The following is an 18,807-nucleotide window of genomic DNA, read 5'->3' on the forward strand; positions in this document are numbered from 1 at the left end:
GAAGTACAAAAATGTTGTGGGAAACTCAGGAATGCAGAAATACAAGTTGCTGAGGAATGAAATAGATAGGAAGTGCAAGGAAGTTAAGACGAAATGGCTGCATGAAAAATGTGAAGAAATTGAAAAACAAATGATTGTCGGAAGGACAGACCCAGCATACAGGAAAGTCAAAACAACCTTCGGAGATATTAAAAGCAAGGGTGGCAACATTAAGAGTGCAATGGGAATTCCACTGTTAAATGCAGAGGAAAGAGCGGGTAGGTGGAAAGAATACATTGAAAGCCTCTATGAGGGGGAAGATTTGTCTAATGTCATAGAAAAAGAAACTGGAATCGATTTAGAAGGGGTACAGAATCCAGAATTAGAATGAGAATATAAAAGAGCTTTGGAGGACTTAACATCAAATAAGGCAGAAGGGATAAATAACATTCCATCAGAATTTCTAAAATCATTGGGGAAAGTGGCAACAAAACAACTATTCAGTTGGTGTGTAAAACGTATGAGTCTGGTGACATACCATCTGACTTCTGGAAAAATATCATCCACACAATTCCGAAGACTGCAAGAGCTGACAAGTGTGAAAATTATCACACAATCATCTCAACAGCTCATGCATCCAGGTTGCTGACAAGAATAATATACAGAAGAATGGAAAAGAAAATTGAAGATGTGCTAGATGAAGATGAGTTTGACTTTAGAAAAGGTAAAGGTACCAGAGATGCATTTCTGATGTTGCGATTGATAATGGAAGCAAGACTGAAGAAAAATCAAGACACATTCATAGGATTTGTCGACCTGGAAAAAGCGATCGACAATGTAAAATGGTGCAAAATGTTCAAAATTCTGAGAAAAGTACAGGTAAGCTATAGGGAGAGATGGGTAATATACAATATGTACAAGAGCCAAGAGGGAATGTAAGGGTGGATGAACATGAAGTGCTTGGATTAAAAAGGGTGTAAGACAGGGATGTAGTCTTTTGCCCCTGTTGTTCAATCTGTACGTTGAAGAAGCAATGATGGAAGTAAAAGAAAGGTTCAGAAATGGAATTAAAATTCAAGGTGAAAGGATATAAGTGATACGATTCGCTGATGAAATTGCTATCCTGAGTGAAAGTGAAGAAGAATTACATAATCTGCTGAATGGAATGAACAATCTAATGAGTACAGGATATGGGTTGAGATTGAACCAAAGGAAGACAAAAGTAATAAGAAGTATCAGAAATGAGAACAATGAGAAACTTAACATCAGGATTGATGGTTACAAAGTAGATGACGTTAAGGAATTCTGCTAGCTAGGCAGCAAAATAACCAATGATGGACGGAGCAAGGAGGACATCAAAAGCAGACCATCACTGGCAAAAAGGTCATTCCTGGCCAAGAGAAGTCTTCTAGTATCAGACAAGGGCCTTAATTTGAAAAAGAAATTTCTGAGAAAATATGTTTGGAACGCAGCATTGTATGACAGTGAAACATGGACTGTGGGAAAACCAGAAAGAAGAGAATCGAAGCATTTGAGGTATGGTGCTACAGACAAATGTTGAAAATTAGATGGACTGGTAAGGTAAGGAATGAGAAGGTTCTATGCAGAATCGGAGCGGAAAGGAATATATGGAAAACACTGATGGGGGAAGGGACAGGATGATAGGACCTCTGTCGAGACACCAGCCATCTGGTGAGCAAGATGTATGAGACAGGCAAAATTCCCTCAGACTTCAAGAAGAATATAATAATTCCAATCCCAAAGAAAGCAGGTGTTTACAGATGTTAAAATTATCGAACTATCAGTTTAATAAGTCACAGCTGCAAAATACTAACGTGAATTCTTTACTAACGAACCTACATTTCTAGCATTTGTAGACTTAGAGAAAGCTTTTGACAATGTTGACTGGAATACTCTCTTTCAAATTCTGAAGGTGGCAGGGGTAAAAAACAGGGAGCGAAAGGCTATTTACAATTTGTACAGAAACCAGATGGCAGTTATAAGAATCGAGGGACATGAAAGGGAAGCAGTGGTTGGGAAGGGAGTGAGACAGGGTTGTAGCCTCTCCCCGATGCTATTCAATCTGTATATTGAGCAAGCAGTAAAGGAAACAAAAGAAAAGTTCAGAGTAGGCATTAAAATCCATGGAGAAGAAATAAAAACTTTGGGGTTCGCCGATGACATTGTAGTTCTGTCAGAGACAGCAAAGGACTTGGAACAGAAGTTGAACGGAATGGACAGTGTCTTGAAAGGAGGATATATGATGAACATCAACAGAAGCAAAACGAGGATAATGGAATGTAGTCAAATTAAGTCGGGTGATGCTGAGGGAATTAGATTAGAAAATGAGACATTTAAAGTAGTAAAGGAGTTTTGCTATTTGGGGAGCAAAATAACTGATGATGGTCGAAGTAGAGAGGATATAAAATGTAGACTGGCAATGGCAAGGAAATCGTTTCTGAAGAAGAGAAATTTGTTAACATCGAGTATAGATTTAAGTGTCAGGAAGTCGTTTCTGAAAGTATTTGTATGGAGTGTAGCCGTGTATGGAAGTGAAACATGGACGATAAATAGTTAAGACAAGAAGAGAATAGAAGCTTTCAAAATGTGGTGTTACAGAAGAATGCTGAAGATTAGATGGGTAGATCACATAACTAATGAGGAGGTATTGAATGGAATCGGGGAGAAGAGGAGTTTGTGGCACAACTTGACCAGAAGAAGGGATCGGTTGGTAGGACATGTTCTGAGGCATCAAGGGATCACCAATTTAGCATTGGAGGGCAGTGGGAGGGTAAAAATCGTAGAGGGAGACCAAGAGGTGAATACACTAAGCAGATTCAGAAGGATGTAGGTTGCAGTAGGTACTGGGAGATGAAGAAGCTTGCACAGGATAGAGTAGCATGGAGAGCTGCATCAAACCAGTCTCAGGACTGAAGACCACAACAACAACAACAACAGGTTGCAAGTGCTACTGGAGATGAAGAGATTGGCACAGGAGAGGAATTTGTGGCAGGCCGCATCAAACCAGTCAGCAGAGTGATGACCCCCACCCCCGCACACACACACACACACACACACACACACACACACACAAAGCCTTAGCTAAAATTGAAAAATAGAAAAATGACAATGTTTTATACAGTAAGCTCAGATTTGTAGAATAGTGGATGAAGTCCTTAGCAACTAATTAGGGCACTCTGGCAGCTCACACTACCCACACTGGGTACTAGCAAAATATCTAAATAGCCGATCAAGCTAAGTGCGATAGCAGAAAGAATAACTTTATGTGTATAGGAAGAGCACTAGCTCACATAAATTAACCAGTTCAAAAGGCAATTTTTAAAGAGTAAAATCTAAATCAAAACAATGGTGCACTTAGGCCTCACACTAGTTGGGGCTATCTGACAGGTAACTGTAGCTCATTTTCTGGTAGCAAAATTTTTAAGCAGTTGCTCAGCCCAAGGGCACTAGCCCACTAAAATTAACTAATTTAATTAACATTTTTTTTTCTTTTTAAACAGTGATAATAAATTAGTTAGTGACAGACTTAGTTCTGTACAACTAGTCAGCATTAAACAGAAATAATACCAATAGTTTCTAGTAAATAAACATGTAATAAACTTATTCTTCACATGCCAAGGATTCTTAGACAGGATGCATCATCTTATTACAACGAGTACAAAAAACTTACAATTTACTGCACCATCAGTCACACCAAGCAAGGGAAATAGTGAACAGCCTTTAGATAAAAATTCTGCCTTCAGCAGAGCAATGAGCGGCGTGAGTGCCTGTTCAACGAGAATACTGTACAGTGCCACACTCACTGATCTTACACAGCACCTTGGACTACAAGTTTCTATAACAAAATAAAACAAGTTCATTTGCTCACAGAAGTAGAACAGGGTCTCAAAATTGAGGAGTGGCATTTTTCAGTAAGATAATGTGTAATGTCACAATGGCAAGAGTGGGATGGAGTGGTTTGGGGAACACAGTGCTGCCCCCCCCCCCCCCTCCCCCAACTGAGCAGATTTGAGCCCAGTCAGACACATCTGGGACATGATTGAACATGGTGCCAGAGCTCATCTCCCCCTCCCTGGAATATATGGAAATTAGATGACGTGTGCACAGACGTAGTGCCAGCTCCCTCCAGCAGCCTACCAAGGGCTCATTGCTTCCATGTTATCATTCATTGCTGCTGTTACCTGTGCCAGACGTGGACAGTCCAGCTATTGGGTAGCTGGTAATAATGCTCTGGCTGATCAGTGTAAGCGCTTCAAGGGATAAGTGTAGCTTTCCCCTAACTTGGAATTTGAACTATGTATCTTGATTTTCTCTTCAGCAGTAGACGGCTTCCATAAATTCAGTAACTACATCATAAAAAAGGCTCATAGCAAGTGAAATAGGTTCTTCAGAGGATAATTATGTTGTTAACATCCTAAGAATTTGTCCAGTAAATAACTTTTTTTTCTGCAGAATTCTGTACAGTATAATAATAGGACAACTACTACAACCACTGTAAATGGGAGTCCAAAGACAGCCAATTAAGAATTGAACTCTGAGATTCCTCTTTTTACATCATCATCCTTGTCCATGACAAACCCTTCTGCTCTGATGCCCCTGATGAATATTAATACAGCAGTTGATTGCCCTAGGGGCAGCATTCATTGTAAAAGGTATGATATCTGTTAGCAGTTTAGGAGAATCTTGCCAAGAGCAAACACTGGAAAAGTCCAGGATGGAATAACAAGGGCAAGCCAAAGTAGCTCTCTCTCTCTCTCTCTCTCTCTCTCTCTCTCTCTCTCTCTCTCTCTCTGTGTGTGTGTGTGTGTGTGTGTGTGTGTGTGTTCTTTCTATTTCTTTTTGTCTGAAAAGTGAAATGTTCAGCAGTCTTTACATTGTGCCTGTCTGTGACCATCGTCTTCTGTGTGTGGATTCTCACTTCAAATAAAAATACACGAAACACAGCTGTCACTAGAATGCAGAAATTACCACACGTACAAAAGATAAAATGGAAACACATTTACCTTCTACCCTTTTCATTCTCACTCATTTATATAAGGTATAGACATGGAAATCTCTATACATTTAATACCTATGGAAAAATCGTGAAGCTTAAAAAATTACGAAGCCTAACTATGTTCACATTGGTTTGGGGTTGGAGACCATGCTGTGCTGCCATTGCAGAATTTGAAATCTTGTGCCATACTTGTTTTCAGAGTGGAGGAGCACAACTTCATTTAATTTATTATCATTATAATTCTGAGGAAAAATGATAAGGCATACTCCTCTCCCCATGCTGCCTAGAGTTGAATCACTCACCTAAACAACATTGTAATCAAGATTTATGCCAAAAGTGAATTATAGTTGGAATGGCATTGTATATGATGTCCTGCATCCGCTGGTTAAATTTTTTCCACACTTTGGTACCAATGTCAAGCCATAAAATTCTTCATTGTGGCGAACAAGATAGTAGGTGTATGCATCATGGGTTATGCATTGAATATTGTGGTGGCTAAATGAAGGAAGGAAATGTAAAATTAACAACTGTAAGTGGAAGGTCAATAAATACAAGCACAGAGGAACAATGGATGCCCTTATTTATGAAGGAAAAATGGTCCTGTTTGTGGAAAATTTCCATGTGGTGGGGTGATGTAATTGCTACATGAAATGAGTAAATATTTGTCTTAATTCACATAGCCAAAGAACTGTATATGTTAAATATAGCAGAGCTCTGATATATCGGTGTTACAAACATAATTTTTTTTTTTCATATGATTACATTCAAAAGAGAATCTTAAATTTTGTAGTTTTTATGAGTGATCTTTGAAATATGAGAGATGGAATTTTATTCTTTTCTGGGAAAGAATTTGCACTGTCAGTTGTCATGTTGATATTTGTTGGCAAATGGCCAGATGCAGCTCTTTCAAAGATTTTACACAGTTGATTATTACAAGCAGATATAATTTTTGCTTTCCAATGCATTGAGATGGCTGATGTGAAGAGACGAACAGTGGAAGAGTGTGTGCAAAGTCACAACTGTTCACTTTTATACCACTTTCCTTTAGAATTTGCTAAGGTACATATTTGTATATGTGTCAAAAGATACTGTGTAATATGTTTTGTATATTACATTTTGTGGCGTTAAAATTGTGACTAACAAATTAAAGAACAATTTGTTCCTCAAAGACAAAACAGGAAAACATTCCAACAGGCCTCACAGAATCCTGGATCATTAGAGAAACTTACAAGGAACCACTTGAATGTGAGGCCACAAGGCCCATGTGAAAGAATTGTGTTAAGAATTATGACAAGAAAATTATTAGCTGCTAATGCACCATGTGCATCAGGAGGGTGAAAGAAATGAGAGTCTGGGAAGTGCAGAGATCAACCTTCTATGGGATGTCGAAGTACACTTCACAAAATGGACAGTGTCAACATTCACGAAATATTCAAAGCAGAATAGTGAACTCACCATATGAAAAATGGCACACCACAGTGATCACAAAAATTTGTACCATCAGAATCAAAGGCAGACTCCTTGGGTTTTACAGATTGTGCAGGACTTTCAGCTAGATATCCATTCCTTATCTGTCATGGAGCTTAACGTGAAACTGGCTATCCTTTAATACATAGCTGCAGATAGTGTGATAATAAGTTTTATAGGCATGGAAAAAGGAAACATCTGGAGGCTGAATTTGTCATGTGCTTCCAGGTGGTATCGATTGCAATGTCACACACTTTGAAGGAGGGATAGTTTGTTCTAAAGGAGTACAGTTTTTATACACAGACCAGGTATAAAGCACAAGCAAGTTATTTTGACCAGCTATTGGCCAAAAGCAGTGCTCATACCATAGTTGTAGTTCTCTTACACCCATTTTCCCACTCTTGCAATAAATTCCTTGTCTGCAAGATGGAACCACAGAATTTCAGGAATCTTAGCACATTAGACCAAGGGTAGCTATAATTTTCATCTGACAACTTCATTACACTAAGGGGAAGAAAAATTGTAACACCTTGCAACCATGGATTTATCAGTTATTGCAAAGAAGTTAAGAGGTACTAGGAAAATGCAAGCAATGCAGGAAATAATGCAGAAAAAACACTTTGTTCAAGAGTACAACATTGTAAATGCATAGATACAGTGTAGTTCATCCAGGGAAATTAGAATAGTGCAGCTTTTCAAAGATAACACAAACAGTTGTGTAGTAACTGCTACAAAAGTATGCAGAATGGTGTTTTACCTCATATACACCACCACCATCAGGGATAAATATAGAGCAGCATCTACAAACATTTGCCTTTCAAAAACTAAAGATAAAACATGTATGGCACAAAAAATTCATTGTATTTGGTTGCAATTAGATATACCTAACGTGAAAATTTTCAACATAAAATTACATGCAACTGAGGACAATGCTTTCAAAATGGTAAAGAGCAGTAGCCAGTCATCATCTCCATTCTAGCTTTATTAGAACAGATCCAGCTTTTGGCCAGTAACTAGCCATTATCAGTGCATTACATCTACACCTGTTGTTAGGCTCTTGTCCCAGTCACTTTCCTATTGTAAGTTAATCTGATAACCTTTTTTTGCTCTCCAGTAAAATCTGCTTTTTGTTTGTTGAAATATTCAGTTACTGATTGTGTACAGTCCAAACAACCAAGCAACATGGCAGTGGTTAAAACACTTGATTGACGTCAAGGAGGAATGAGACTCTGGCCATTCAGGTTTAAGTTGTCTATGGGTTCCTAAATCCATATAGGTTATAGTTGATTTCTTTTCCTGCTGAGCTAGTGCTCCATTTCTGTTGACCTCAAAATGTTGACAAGATTATGAACTCCAAACTTCTTGACTTAAAGAAATTTCCATTTTTATTGTTAAGCTCCTCAGATGAATGTGGCTTCTAATACTGGGTTTATAATGTCATAGAAGTTACTGTTTTAAAACTTTTAGTAGTTGTTTTCCTATAATTTTTTACAATACTCTCTCTTTGAAAGATGAGCTATGTGTAATATTTTTGCTGCACCATTTATTTGTCTACAGAAAAGTGATGAACACTCACTTCCTATGTTGCAGCGAATAATGGACACGGCAGAGAACACTGCCATGGCTCACCAGGATGATGAAGTTACTGAGTTCCCTTATTACAATGCCAAGAACCTTAGCAAGCCCCTCAAGCCCAATGACACTCTCCCAGAAGGATTCAGAGTGCTAAACTTGACGCAGAATAAACATTTCTACAACATGGAAGTCAACACTTCATTCAGTGCTGTCCACGTTCCAACCAATGTGTATGATAAAGGTGAGTCACAAGAGCTTACTCCTTGGCTCAATGTTCATGTATTTATTGTGAATGATTATTGTTATATTCATATTCTTGCAGACAGTTACATAGTGGTCTCAAGTTTTCCACATCCCCTTTTATTTGGTACTTTAAATCAGTCTTCATTTACATTCTTAAAGGAAATAAAATCTTTTGATGTGTTTGTTTGAATGCACGTATGCTAGTGTATACCAAATTTTAGAATGGTTACGGGAGATAAAAAGAAACACTTTTTAAGTGACAAAAATGTCACAGGTTCACCATCTCTCCACACTCTCCACTAGAGGTCCATGAAGGTTTTGATGCTAATGATGTTCAAGAGACAGTGTTCAAATTTTTCTGTGATGAATATTGCTCTAGAGATGCTGCTGCAAATGTTGTCTGCTTATCTTAATTCACAGCTGGCATCTGCTTGCTAATAATGTTAGTTGTTTCAAGAATAATGGCTGCAGTTTCAGCCAAATGGGCAACCAGGTCTTTTGGGATGTGTATCAGTGTCTCTTACACCAAACACTTGTCTCACAACACAAAAAGAGATACAAAGAATGAGACCAAGGGAAGGCAGTGATCACAGTACTGGTCCACCTCTCCCAATCCAAAAATTTGGAAAATCATTGTCTAAATAGTTTTTGACATTGACAGCAAGGTGTGGTGAGGCCCCATCCTTCTGAAACCACAATAACTGCTTGATTGTTAGAGGGACATTCTCCAACATTTCCAGTAGTACTTCATGGAGAAAGATACATGTATTTCCTCTGCTGAGTATATTAGGTAGAAGATAGTACACAGTCAGATGATCGTAAAAAAATACCAGCTCACACATTTGTGGTAAAGCTATGTTGTTTTAGGATTTTTAACTTCTGGACGTGGCTATTGTGGCTGTTAAATTACCCCTCTCTTGTGAAGATAGCAGTGAACAAAACACATGTTTATAAGTCAGGGATATTTACAATTTGGTGTAGATACCATTGGCAGAATTCCAAATGCCGGAGAAAGTAAATAGCTGAAAAGTCTCATACCTTCTGATACTTGAATGGATGCATGCCCATTATGTGCTCCTGCACATTGGCACTGAAGGTATTTAATCCGTTTGCCAGTACTGGGTTTGTCCTCAGTTCACTCTGACACATCTTCCTCAAACTGAACATTTCATGCTCTGTGAGATCTACCAGTTTCCCATTTGTGTGTTGTGGGAGTTTTGGTTCACTAAGATGTCCATCAAGCCTTTGAAATGTGACATGATTTGGTAACTTCCTTCCTGGAAATCATTCTACAGTCAGATACCTTGGTGCTCGACTGTTGCATTGTGGCTCCCGATAAGTGAAATATATGTCAGCTAACTCACCAAGAGTGTAATCATCCATCAAAAACATGTAAACATCAGTAAAAATATCATGTACACACAGCATAACACAAACAATCATAAATTAATCTCCTAGTTACAAACTTGAGTACTGAACTGCCAAAAGAAACACAAGAATTTGATCAACAAATTTATTTTGTTTCCAAGGACATTGTTACTCCATGAACACACAAACTGCTGTCCAATATTCAGCTTACCAGTGTGTCACTAATGTCATCAGCAGGGAAACCCTTAAACCCCAATCCACATCCCCCTTTCAGTCATCCTGACTATCATCTGACTTGAGATGATGAATAGTCACTTGGTCAGTGTTGCATAAATTCAGCACATGTTGCTGTAGTTCTGGGACACTTGTGGTTATCACTTTCTTGGCATATATTGTAGATATCATTAGCTCTAATTTTGTAACGTGATAGGAACCTAAAATCTTGGCCGTCAGCCTTAGTGTTGGTCCAGTTTTTGTTCCTTTTATTGTCGTCAGGTCACCATCTTTGTACTTTGAGGCTTTCTTCTGATAGTGGTTGAAGCCAGCACAGATTTCTTCTTGCACCTTGATGATCTGTAGCCAAGCATCTTCCCTCAGTTTGCAGTATCTCTTCAAATGAATTAATAATTTTTTTTTTCTAATTTCGTTATGTGAAGATCAGTTTGTGTGTACATCTTAACTCCTATCAACTGTTCAAGTGCTGTTTTCACTATAGTTATATTGCATGTGAAATTCATTGCACATTAAACTGATGGTACTATGAGACATGTTATTTAAGTAAGGTCCATTTGAACATAAGTACACAATGAAAGATTATTTCAAAAAAGCAAATTTGTTTTCAGAACGAACACATTTCATGTATTTGTTGACATAGTTGCCAAGTTTGTTGAAACACGTATCATACCTCTCAATCAATTTTAAAATACCCTCTTCATAAAAACTTGCCACCTGCTCCAATAACCAAGAGTTCACTGCCATTTTCACGTCTTCGTCATTATTCTAACGGTTGTCACTGAGGTGTTGTTTAAGGTGGAGGAACAGATGGTAATCGCTCGGCGCAAGATCAGGACTGTAGGGTGGGTGGTCTAAAACTTCCCACCAAAAACTGTCCAATAAATCGCAGGTCTGACTTGCAGTGTGAGATCTTACATTGTCATGGAGAAGGACAATTCTCTTTGTCAACATGCTGCATCTTTTGTTTCGAATTGCTCTGTGTAGCTTTCTCAGGGTTTAGCAGTATGCCTATGCATAGATAGTAGTTCCTTGTTGCATGAAATCAACCAACAAAACACCTTGCCTATCCCAAAACACTGACACCATGATTTTGTGCTGGGACAGAGTCTGTTTGGCCTTCACCTTTACAGGTGAGTGTGTGTGTCGCCATTCCATGCTGTGTTGCTTCGATTCGGGTGTGATATGCGAAACCCATGTTTTGTCTCCAATTACGATCTGACTGAAGAAACTGTCACCTTCTTTGTGATAACAAGTCAAGAACTTAATCACACACTGAAATCTTTGGTTTTTGTGGTCCTCTGTTAGGAGTTTCAGGACCCAACAGGAGCACAGTGTACTAAACTTTAGGTGTTCAGAAACAATGTTGTAAAGCACTGATCTCAACACGTCAGGAAATAAGTTTAAGAGACCTGTTATGGTGAAGAGTCTGTTCTCACGAACACTCGCTTCAACTGAAACCACCAAATCGTCTGTAACCCAAGAAGGGCGACTGGAGCGGTCCTCATCATGGACGTTTTCACGGCCATCTTTGAATTTTCATACCCACTTACGCACTTTGCTTTCACTCATAACAGTGCCACTGTACACTTCACAAATCTGTCAATGAATTTCTGCAGCAGGCAGGTTCCTTGTTGACAAAAACTGTATCACAGAGCGAACCTCACACACAGTGGGCGAGTTGATAGTCTTAAACATTTTGAAAGCACAGAACAGAACTGTACAGGTTAGCTACAGAGCTGAAGCTGAGCACAGATGTTCCTGAGGCATGCTGGTACACAACGCACGTGCTCGTTGCAGTATGCGTGCAAACTACTAGTGTCTACAACAAAATGGACCTTACTTAAAAAACATGCTTCGTACATTGTTCCATTCATCAGGGCTATTAGTACTAAGCTTGTCAAAGATTTTACTCAAAAGTAGAATTGATCCTGTCAACCTGTCCATAGGCACTAGGGAGTAGCGTCATTGTGAAAATGTGTTCAATTCCTTCTACAGAATGACACTCTTGAATTTGTGAGAAGTAAAGCAAGTCCCTCTATCAGTAATTACTAGGACTGAATTCCCACATTAGTTTTCTGTAATTCCATCTTACTAATTGCTTCTGTTGATTTTGTAGTTTTTATGGGATATAACTAGGTAAAGATGATAAAAGCATCAATAATACTTAGAATGTGGTTGTTTCCTTTGTGCATTGGTGAAGTGATCCAGTATGATCTACATGATAGGTATATAATAGCTTCCTTCCTTTGAATAAGGGATGATCTCCCAAAATTTGTAGGAAAAACAGTTCCAACTTTCATGAAGAACTATTTATTAATCTCCTGGTTACTAACTTCAGTACTAAACTGCCAAAAGAAACAAAAGAAGTTGATTGTTGTTGTTATTGTTATTGTGGTTTTCAGTCTAAAGACTTTCAATGCAGCTCTTCACGCTACTCTATCCTGTGCAAAGCTCTTTATCTCCAAGTAACTACTAAAAGTCCTCAATCTTTCCTCTCCCACATCCACACCGGCTGTTCACAGCATCCTTCTACAGGCCAACCACAAATTAGAACAGCATGCCACCCTCCACCTCAAAAAACTATCCAATCTCCTGGTTTCCCACCTCTGGAAAGGCAACTCACTCACCCTCCACAACCTTTCCAGCAAACCTCAACCTCCTCTCCTTGCACACAGACCCAGTCTCTCCCATCTACTCAATCTCCCACTTCCAGCTCCACTCCCCCCAACACCTCAAAATTCTAATCAACACAATCTGGAACCACAACACCCTAATTCAGTAGTTAACCTTTCCTCCAAACCTCTCTCCCAATCCGAAACCTCTGTCCTATCCAAAGGCCTCACCTTCAGCCCCACTCCCAGATTCAACCAAACAGCCCTCGTCAAAGATTTACTGTCCTACACTCGTACTCTCTGCTGGAAATATCACTTTGCCACGAATAAAAATAATCCTAATCCTACTCATAATGATCCAACTCCCCAAGACACTATCCAAATTGAACCCTGCCTGGAACAGTTCCGTCCTCCGTCACAGCGGGACCCACCTCCTCTTCCTCAAAATCACCCTCTCCAAGCCTTCCAGGAATGTCTCACTTCCAGCCTTGCCTCGCAATCCTCCTTGAACAACTTTAGTCCTACTCCCAACATCACTACAGCTGAAGCCCAGGCTATCTGTGATCTGAAGGCTGACTGATCCGTTGTCATTCTTCCGGCGGACAAGGGTTCCACGACCGTGGTACTTGATCGTCGGGAGTATGTGGCTGAGGGACTGCGTCAGCTTTCAGACAACACTACGTACAAAGTTTGCCAAGGTAATCCCATTCCTGATTTCCTGGTGGAGCTTCAAGGAATCCTCAGAACCTTAAGCCCCCTACAAAACCTTTCACCTGACTCCATCAACCTCCTGACCCCACCGACACCCCGCACCCCTACCTTCTACCTACTTCCTAAAATTCACAAACCCTATCATCCCGGCCGCCCCATTGTAGCTGGTTACCAAGCCCCCACAAAACGTACCTCTGCCTACATAGATCAACACCTTCAACCCATTACATGCAGTCTCCCATCCTTCATCAAAGACACCAACCACTTTCTCGAATGCCTGGAATCCTTACCCAATCTGTTACCCCCAGAAACGATCCCTGTAACCATTGATGCCACTTCCTTATACACAAATATTCCGCACGTCCAGGGCCTCGCTGCAATGGAGCACTTCCTTTCACACCGATCACCTGCCACCCTACCTAAAACCTCTTTCCTCATTTCCTCAGCCAGCTTCATCCTGACCCACAACTTCTTCACTTTCGAAGGCCAGACATATCAACAATTAAAGGGAACAGCCATGGGTACCAGGATGGCCCCCTCGTATGCCAACCTATTTATGGGTCGCTTAGAGGAAGCCTTCTTGGTTACCCAGGCCTGCCAACTCAAAGTTTGGTACATATTTATTGATGACATCTTCATGATATGGACTCACAGTGAAGAACAACTCCAGAATTTCCTCTCCAACCTCAACTCCTTTGGTTCCATCAGATTCACCTGGTTCTACTCCAAATTTCATGCCACTTCCCTTGACATTGACCTCCATCTGTCCAATGGCCAGCTTCACACATCCGTCCACATCAAACCCACCAACAAGCAACAGTACCTCCATTATGACAGCTGCCACCCATTCCATATCAAACGGTCCCTTCCCTACAGCCTAGGTCTTCGTGGCAAACGAATCTGCTCCAGTCCGGAATCCCTGAACCATTACACCAACATCCTGAAAACAGCTTTCACATCCCACAACTACCCTCCCGACCTGGTACAGAAGCAAATAACCAGGGCCACTTCCTCATCCCTTCAAACCCAGAACCTCCCACAAAAGAACCCCAAAAGTGCTCCACTTGTGACAGTATACTTTCCGGGACTGGATCAGAATCTGAATGTGGCTCTCCAGCAGGGATACGACTTCCTCAAATCCTGCCCTGAAATGAGATCCATCCTTCATGAAATCCTCCCCACTCCACCAAGGGTGTCTTTCCGCCGTCCATCTAACCTTCATAACCTCTTGGTTCATCCCTATGTAATCCCCAAACCACCTTCCCTACCCTCTGGCTCCTACCCTTGTAACCGTCCCCGGTGTAAAACCTGTCCCATGCACCCTCCCACCACCACCTACTCCAGTCCTGTAACCCGGAAGGTGTACACGATCAAAGGCAGAGCCACGTGATTTACCAACTGACCTGCCTACACTGTGAAGCTTTCTATGTGGGAATGACCAGCAACAAACTGTCCATTCGCATGAATGGACATAGGCAGACAGTGTTTGTTGGTAATGAGGATCACCCTGTGGCTAAACATGCCTTGGTGCACGGCCAGCACATCTTGGCACAGTGTTACACCGCCCGGGTTATCTGGATACTTCCCACTAACACCAACCTGTCAGAACTCCGGAGATGGGAACGTGCCCTTCAGTGTATCCTCTCTTCTCGTTATCCACCAGGCCTCAATCTCCGCTAATTTCAATTTGGCGCCGCTCATACCTCACCTGTCTTTCAACAACATCTTTGCCTCTGTACTTCTGCCTCGACTGACATCTCTGCCCAAACTCTTTGCCTTTACAAATATCTGCTTGTGTCTGTGTATGTGCGGATGGATATGTGTGTGTGTGTGTGCGAGTGTATACCTGTCCTTTTTTCCCCCTAAGGTAAGTCTTTCCGCTCCCGGGATTGGAATGACTTCTTACCCTCTCCCTTAAAACCCACATGCTTTCGTCTTTCCCCCTCCTTCCCTCTTTCCTGATGAAGCAACCGTTTGTTGCGAAAGCTTGAATTTTGTGTGTATGTGTGTATGTATGTTTGTGTTTGTTTGTGTGTCTATCGACCTGCCAGCACTTTCGTTTGGTAAGTCACATCATCTTTGTTTTTAGATATATTTTCCCACGTGGAACACACATATCCACATATGTCATGTCTGCCTGTGTCTATATGCGCAGATAGATATGTGTGTGTGTGCGCGAGTGTATACCTGTCATGTCTGCCTGTGTCTGTATATGTGCGGATGGATACGTGTGTGTGTGCGAGTGTATACCTGTCCCTTTTTCCCCCCAAGGTAAGTCTTTCCGCTCCCGGGATTGGAATGGCTCCTTACCCTCTCCCTTAAAACCCACATCCTTTCGTCTTTCCCTCTCCTTCCCTCTTTACTGATGAAGCAACCTTGGGTTGCGAAAGCTTGAAATTTGTGTGTGTTTGTGTGTTTTATATTGTGTCTATCTACCAGCGCTTTCTCATTTGCATCAAAAGACTTGTCAGGGCTCGTTTATTATCTAATAAAAGCTGCTGATGTAACTGGAGCTGATAACTGTCTGGGAAGTATGGATGTTTGGTTCAATTTCATATGTGATAATAGATGTTCTTGATAGCCTGCAGCTGTCACTCATTATTTAACACTAGGATGCATGTGCAGGGCCTCCAAGCCCCTTGTATGTCTTCATTTTCAAAAAAATTCTGTAATTTTTTGTTTGATTTCAAACTGCTTTCCAGTACTCTTTCAATAACACTGTGAAATTCCTCCTATCAAGTCTGAACGAGATACCTTTTTAAGTTTTTTGTATAATTCAATACGTTTACCCATAAACCGTGAATGCATAAGGAGGGCTTCAGAAGCCCTCACACATTTATAAATGTTCTTTAGCTTATAATGTCTTCAGCATTTGTTTGGGAGCAGTTATTAATTCAACAATTACTGTAGTGGTATTTCCAGCAACAGGAGTGCCAACAGCAGCAGTAGCTGTAGTAGTAATAGTATAACTAAAAAATAATACACACTACTTTCACATATTGGCGATGTCGGTGTATTATTGATCTTTTTGCTATCAAATGTTTTATTATTGCATAGTATTGTTATCCTGTGCTGCTCGTGTCCGCCTCATTGTTACTGTAGTTTGTTTGTTGCTGCAAGGCCCATGTTGTTACGAGTATGACTCGTTTAGTGCTGCACAAGCTACTGTTCGAGAGACACACCTTTTGCTATGGCTTCGATACGCAAAGCAAGAGAGTCAGTACGTGCAAATGCAGCTTATTTTGAAAGTGTTGTGGCTCAGTGGTTTGAAGAAGATGATTCTTGCAAGGATGGAAATATTTTTGAAGATGCAAGTAGTGAAGAATCAGCCAGTGAACCTGCAGATGTGAATATTGAGGCAGATGACAGTCCTTCTGATAATATTACTTTATCAGAGTCTGAAAATGAAGAACCACCACAGAAAGGTACAGAAGACCATACATACATTAGTCGGAATGGAACGATTTGGAAATTAGATCCTCCTGTAACTTTTCGTATGCCTGTCCATAATATCATAAAGAAGGCACCTGGTCCAGCCCCTGGTTTGAACCTAAGGATGCCTGGAACTATTTCATCTCCAAGGAAATACTAGAGGAAATCATCAACTGCACAAATATTGAAGGCAGAAGAGTGGCTGCTTTACGTGGTAAAACGTGGAAAAACGTTTTGCTTGCTGAAATGGAGGGTTTTCTTGGTCTTTTACTGCTTTCTGGTGTTGAAGAGTTTGGATGTCCCTATTAGAGAATTATTCTTGGATGAAAAGGCAAATCCTACATATAAGCCCACCATGTCAGTAAATAGATTCGAGGATATAAGGAGAATGATTAGATTTGATGACAGGCGTACCTGTGAAGCTCGATCTGCAGATGACAAACTTGCTACTGTTCGCTATGTATGGGAACTATTTCTTGACAAGTGTAGAAATAGATTGATTCCCAATGATTCGCTCACGGTTGACGAACAGCTAGTCCCATTCCGTGGAAGATGCAGCTTCACCCAGTATATGCCCTCTAAACCAGCCAAGTATGGCATAAAAATATTTTGGTTATGTGATGCTACATCTGCATATGCTTTAGACGGAATTGTTTACATGGGAAGGAAGCCCCATGAACCTATTCAGAAAAATCTTGGATTGAATGTGGTGAAAGATCTTGCTAAACCATTCAAGGATCATCAAAAAATATTACTGTTGACAACTTCTTTACTAGTGTGCAGCTGGCAGAAGAGATGCTTCAGAAGCAAATTACAGTGGTGGGAACAATCAAACAAAATAAACCAGAAATTCCTAACGAGATGAAACCATCTGCCTGAAGAGTGATTCATTCCTCTTTGTTTGCATTTAGAGGTGACATTACAATGTTGAGTTATGTTCCCAAATAGAAAAAGTCTGTAGTTCTCATTATCACAATGCATCACGACAGAAACACTGATGAAACTCATGCAAAAAAGAAACCAGATATAATAAAGTTCTACAGCTCTACGAAGGTTGGAGTAGATCAAATGGACCAGAAAATTCGTTATTACACACGCAAGACACAAACAAGGAGATGGCCATTTGCATTATGGATGAATATGATGGACGTTGCAGCAATGAACAGTGAAATTTTGTTTTCCACCCAACATATGACATACTGTAGTGGAAGAAGTGATAAAAGGCGTTTGTTCCTAAGAGATTTAGCAGAGGAAATGGTAAGACCACTAATGGAACTTCGTATTCAGATCCCTAATCTTCCAAAGAAAATCGTTGATGTCATGCAAAGATGTGGTGTTCAAAAAGATGTCATATTGCCGAACCAACTACCTGTTCCAGGAAAAAGAAGAAGATGCAATTATTGTCCATATAATAAACACAGGAAAAGTGCTATGACATGCATTAAGTGTAAAACCAACATTTGTAAGGAACATAGTGGCGTTCTTTGTGCTTCTTGTTTGTCACATGTTGAAAACTAAGAGAAATGCAATTTTATGTGAACAATGAACAATGACTTTTTGTCAAAATATTGCCTATATACATAATATTGTGAATAATGAGTATGTTTTAATTGAAGAAACTGGATGTAATTAATGTTATAAAATGTAAACTGCAATAAGTAAACTGCAATAAGTGAATTAATAAAATTATTTGTATATGTTGTATGTAAATGGGTGTAACTAATAAAAAGTCACTCTTAGAGTTTTTTTAAAAAAAATTATAAAAAGTTAATCAGACCCACCGGTTCCTGTTACTGTATCTTAGGAAACTTTCAATATGACAATAAATTTGACAGAAATAAATATAACTCCAAAGAATGATTATATGAAAAGAGGAAAATTGTAAATTAGGGCAGGGCCTTGGAGGCCCTGCATATGCATTCATGTGTGTTTTCAGCACCATGCATCCTAGGGTTAAATATTGAAATACATCAATAGTTACATATTTTTTCATGCTTAGCACTGTGCATTTCAAGAATTTTTTCTCGTTGTCAAGTGCAAATATGTACATAAGTATTTTGTGCCGTATTTGAATATGTGATTTTGTGTCTCTTGCACTGTAGTCATCTCTTTGAGGTTGTCAGGTACTGTGCCTGATCAGTTATGTAGAAAACCACACACACACACACA

The 18,807-nt window shown here is 40.0% G+C and overlaps 1 protein-coding gene across 2 annotated transcripts in view; it reads left to right on the top strand.

The window, feature by feature from the left end:
• The window catches only part of LOC124615885 (voltage-dependent calcium channel subunit alpha-2/delta-3), an 824,663-nt gene that overhangs the window by 273,519 nt on the left and 532,337 nt on the right, over window positions 1-18,807 (top strand). For both annotated transcript variants that reach the window (XM_047144053.1, XM_047144054.1), the window contains exon 4: window positions 8,054-8,279. In XM_047144053.1, coding sequence (XP_047000009.1) covers window positions 8,054-8,279 — 226 coding nt within the window. The remainder of the gene's footprint in view (window positions 1-8,053; window positions 8,280-18,807) is intronic.

The sequence above is a fragment of the Schistocerca americana genome, chromosome 5 (genome assembly GCF_021461395.2).
Source record: "Schistocerca americana isolate TAMUIC-IGC-003095 chromosome 5, iqSchAmer2.1, whole genome shotgun sequence".
Taxonomy (NCBI): domain Eukaryota; kingdom Metazoa; phylum Arthropoda; class Insecta; order Orthoptera; family Acrididae; genus Schistocerca; species Schistocerca americana.